General features: G+C 48.3%; 1 protein-coding gene across 1 annotated transcript; it reads right to left on the bottom strand.

The window, feature by feature from the left end:
* Nucleotides 1–780: 780 nt before the first annotated feature.
* Nucleotides 781–1842, bottom strand: LOC109183330. Its single transcript, XM_019333416.1, has one exon. It carries the CDS (start codon nt 1840–1842, stop codon nt 781–783), a length of 1062 nt encoding a protein of 353 aa, XP_019188961.1.
* Between the last annotated feature and the right edge of the window lie 255 nt (nt 1843–2097).

Genomic DNA, 2097 nt, shown 5'->3' with positions numbered 1-2097 from the left:
CCGTCATGGCGAGGGATCAACGTATGGATGGATTGAGAGTTATGTCCCACCACTGTTAACGGGACACGATCTTTATTCCAAACCAGAAGGAGACCACCCGCAAACCCAAGAGAATCAACCATAAAGGAAGAACAGAAACCCAGCTTGTCACCCATTTTCAGTAGACCACCAGCCTCTTTAGTCTTTGTTTCCAGAAAACAAAGAGCGCCAACCTCAGATCTTTTAAGGAGCTCCTTGGCGTGACGCCTAGTGCCTCCACTCTTGACGCCCCTACAGTTCCAAGCAATAACAATCATTGGGAAACAACGGGGGCGGGGGAAAAAGTATTACCGCTTTCCTCCGGTGCGTTATTCAGGTCCATAGATTGGACAATGCTGACTGAGGGGTGTCAAAAAACGAACGTGCCAGAGCTGGCCAAAGACTTATCCACCGGGCTAATGTTACTAACGCCATTTTTCACATTAACCTTGTCTGTTCTCTTTCTGCCTTTCCTGCCATTGGTTTTTTTAGTCCCTAAGCTGCTAACCTTCTCTGCCATTACAGCATTGTCATCCATGTGGGATTCACTCTGAAAGCCAAAGTTAAGGTTAGTGTTATTTAAATCAAAGGTGGCAGCAGATTTACCTGCGTCAGCGGCGGAGTTTGTAAGGCCACCGTGGGCTTCCCTTTCCGACGCTGGAGATATGTCCCCATTACTGAGCTGCACCGAATCTTCTTGAAGCACTGAGAACATGTTGGGAGACTGAGCCGGAGCCTTCCCCTTGTCCATTCTGCGATGTGCTAGGAGATTGTGATGGTGCCTTCCCTTTTTCTTTTTGCGTCACCTTGGGAGGGGACTTCTTGTTTTGTTTTTCCCTGATTCGCGTGCTTATTTTGGACGATCATCCACTGACCATACCTCCACATCTCCGGTGCAGGTTCCGGAGGGGTGTTGACGGTGGTCTCTGTCTGTTCCATAGGAGAGGCGGCCTGTTGCTCCGTCTGATCAGCAACCACCTGCTTGTTCTTTGGACAGACATTGGATCTATGTCCTACTTCTCCACAATAAAAACAAATGGTGTGGAGTCCTTCAAATTCCACCTGCTGAATCCAATCCTCCACAATAATCATAGACGTGAGTGGTTTCTTGAGATCTACTTCCACCGCAGCACGTTCAAAATGTCCCTGATCAACTCCAGTGGTGGTTCTATCCAGTTTCACCGGAGTTCCCACCTGTCGAAGAATTTTTTTGATAGTGTCGTTTCGAAAGAGCTCCACCAGTAGTCCTGGCAACCTAACCCAGACTGTCATCTTCTCTACGGTGGCTTTGGCCGGATTGAACCTTGGGGTCCAACGTTGAGGCACGACATAATGGTTGAAAACTTTATAAGGACCGCCAACAAGGGCGTTCATGCAGTCTTTCGCCCGATCGAAACGGGCAACGTACCAGTTATAGCCCAGATCAATCAACTGAAATTTTCCCTCTGTGTTCCACATCCTAGAGAGGCGGTTTAGCAGAAGGTTAAACGCGATCCGCTTACCAAGAAATTTCAAAGTCAGAGCGTTCCTCCAAGGTTGGACGATTTCTTTCCGGAGCTCCTTTGAGAACGTGACCACCGGGAGACCCAGTGGGTTCTCCGGAGGCACCATTTCCTTCTCCAAGGCCGCTAAAATCTCCTCGCTGAGCCAGCCATCGTTATCAGCTTCAACCATCGCGTCATCGCCGGGTTCAGGGATGGCCGTTGCCGCCGTCACCGCGTCCGCAAACGATCTCTTAGACCCCCTGAATCTCTTGAAGGTCCTTGCCGGATCTCCATCCGGTGGGGCGCCGGGCGCCGACGGTAGATCTGCCGGAGCATGCATGGGAAAGGAAAGAGCAGGAAAACAGGATCGCTCTCAGACTTACCAAAAGAAACCAACGGTCAAATCCTCCAAATTATCTTGAAGAATATATCACTTGCCATAAAAGCAATTAATAATAAGAAGATGCATTTTCTTATTTTTGAAAAGTGAAACTTGGATAAATTTTTTAACCTTATTTTGTGGAACAAAAAAAACTTACTTTAAAAAGGAAGTATATAGAATATATATAGGGATGGCAATGGGGCGGGGCGGGGG

This window comes from Ipomoea nil, unplaced genomic scaffold (genome assembly GCF_001879475.1).
Source record: "Ipomoea nil cultivar Tokyo-kokei standard unplaced genomic scaffold, Asagao_1.1 scaffold1110, whole genome shotgun sequence".
NCBI lineage: Eukaryota > Viridiplantae > Streptophyta > Magnoliopsida > Solanales > Convolvulaceae > Ipomoea > Ipomoea nil.
The sequence above is the reverse complement of the archived record's forward strand: the minus strand, read 5'-3'. Positions and strand labels throughout refer to the sequence as shown.

Coding starts and splice junctions, on each gene's coding strand:
- LOC109183330 (XM_019333416.1), bottom strand. CDS start 1,842: ATGCATGCTCCGGCAGATCTACCGTCGGCGCCCGGCGCCCCACCGGAT.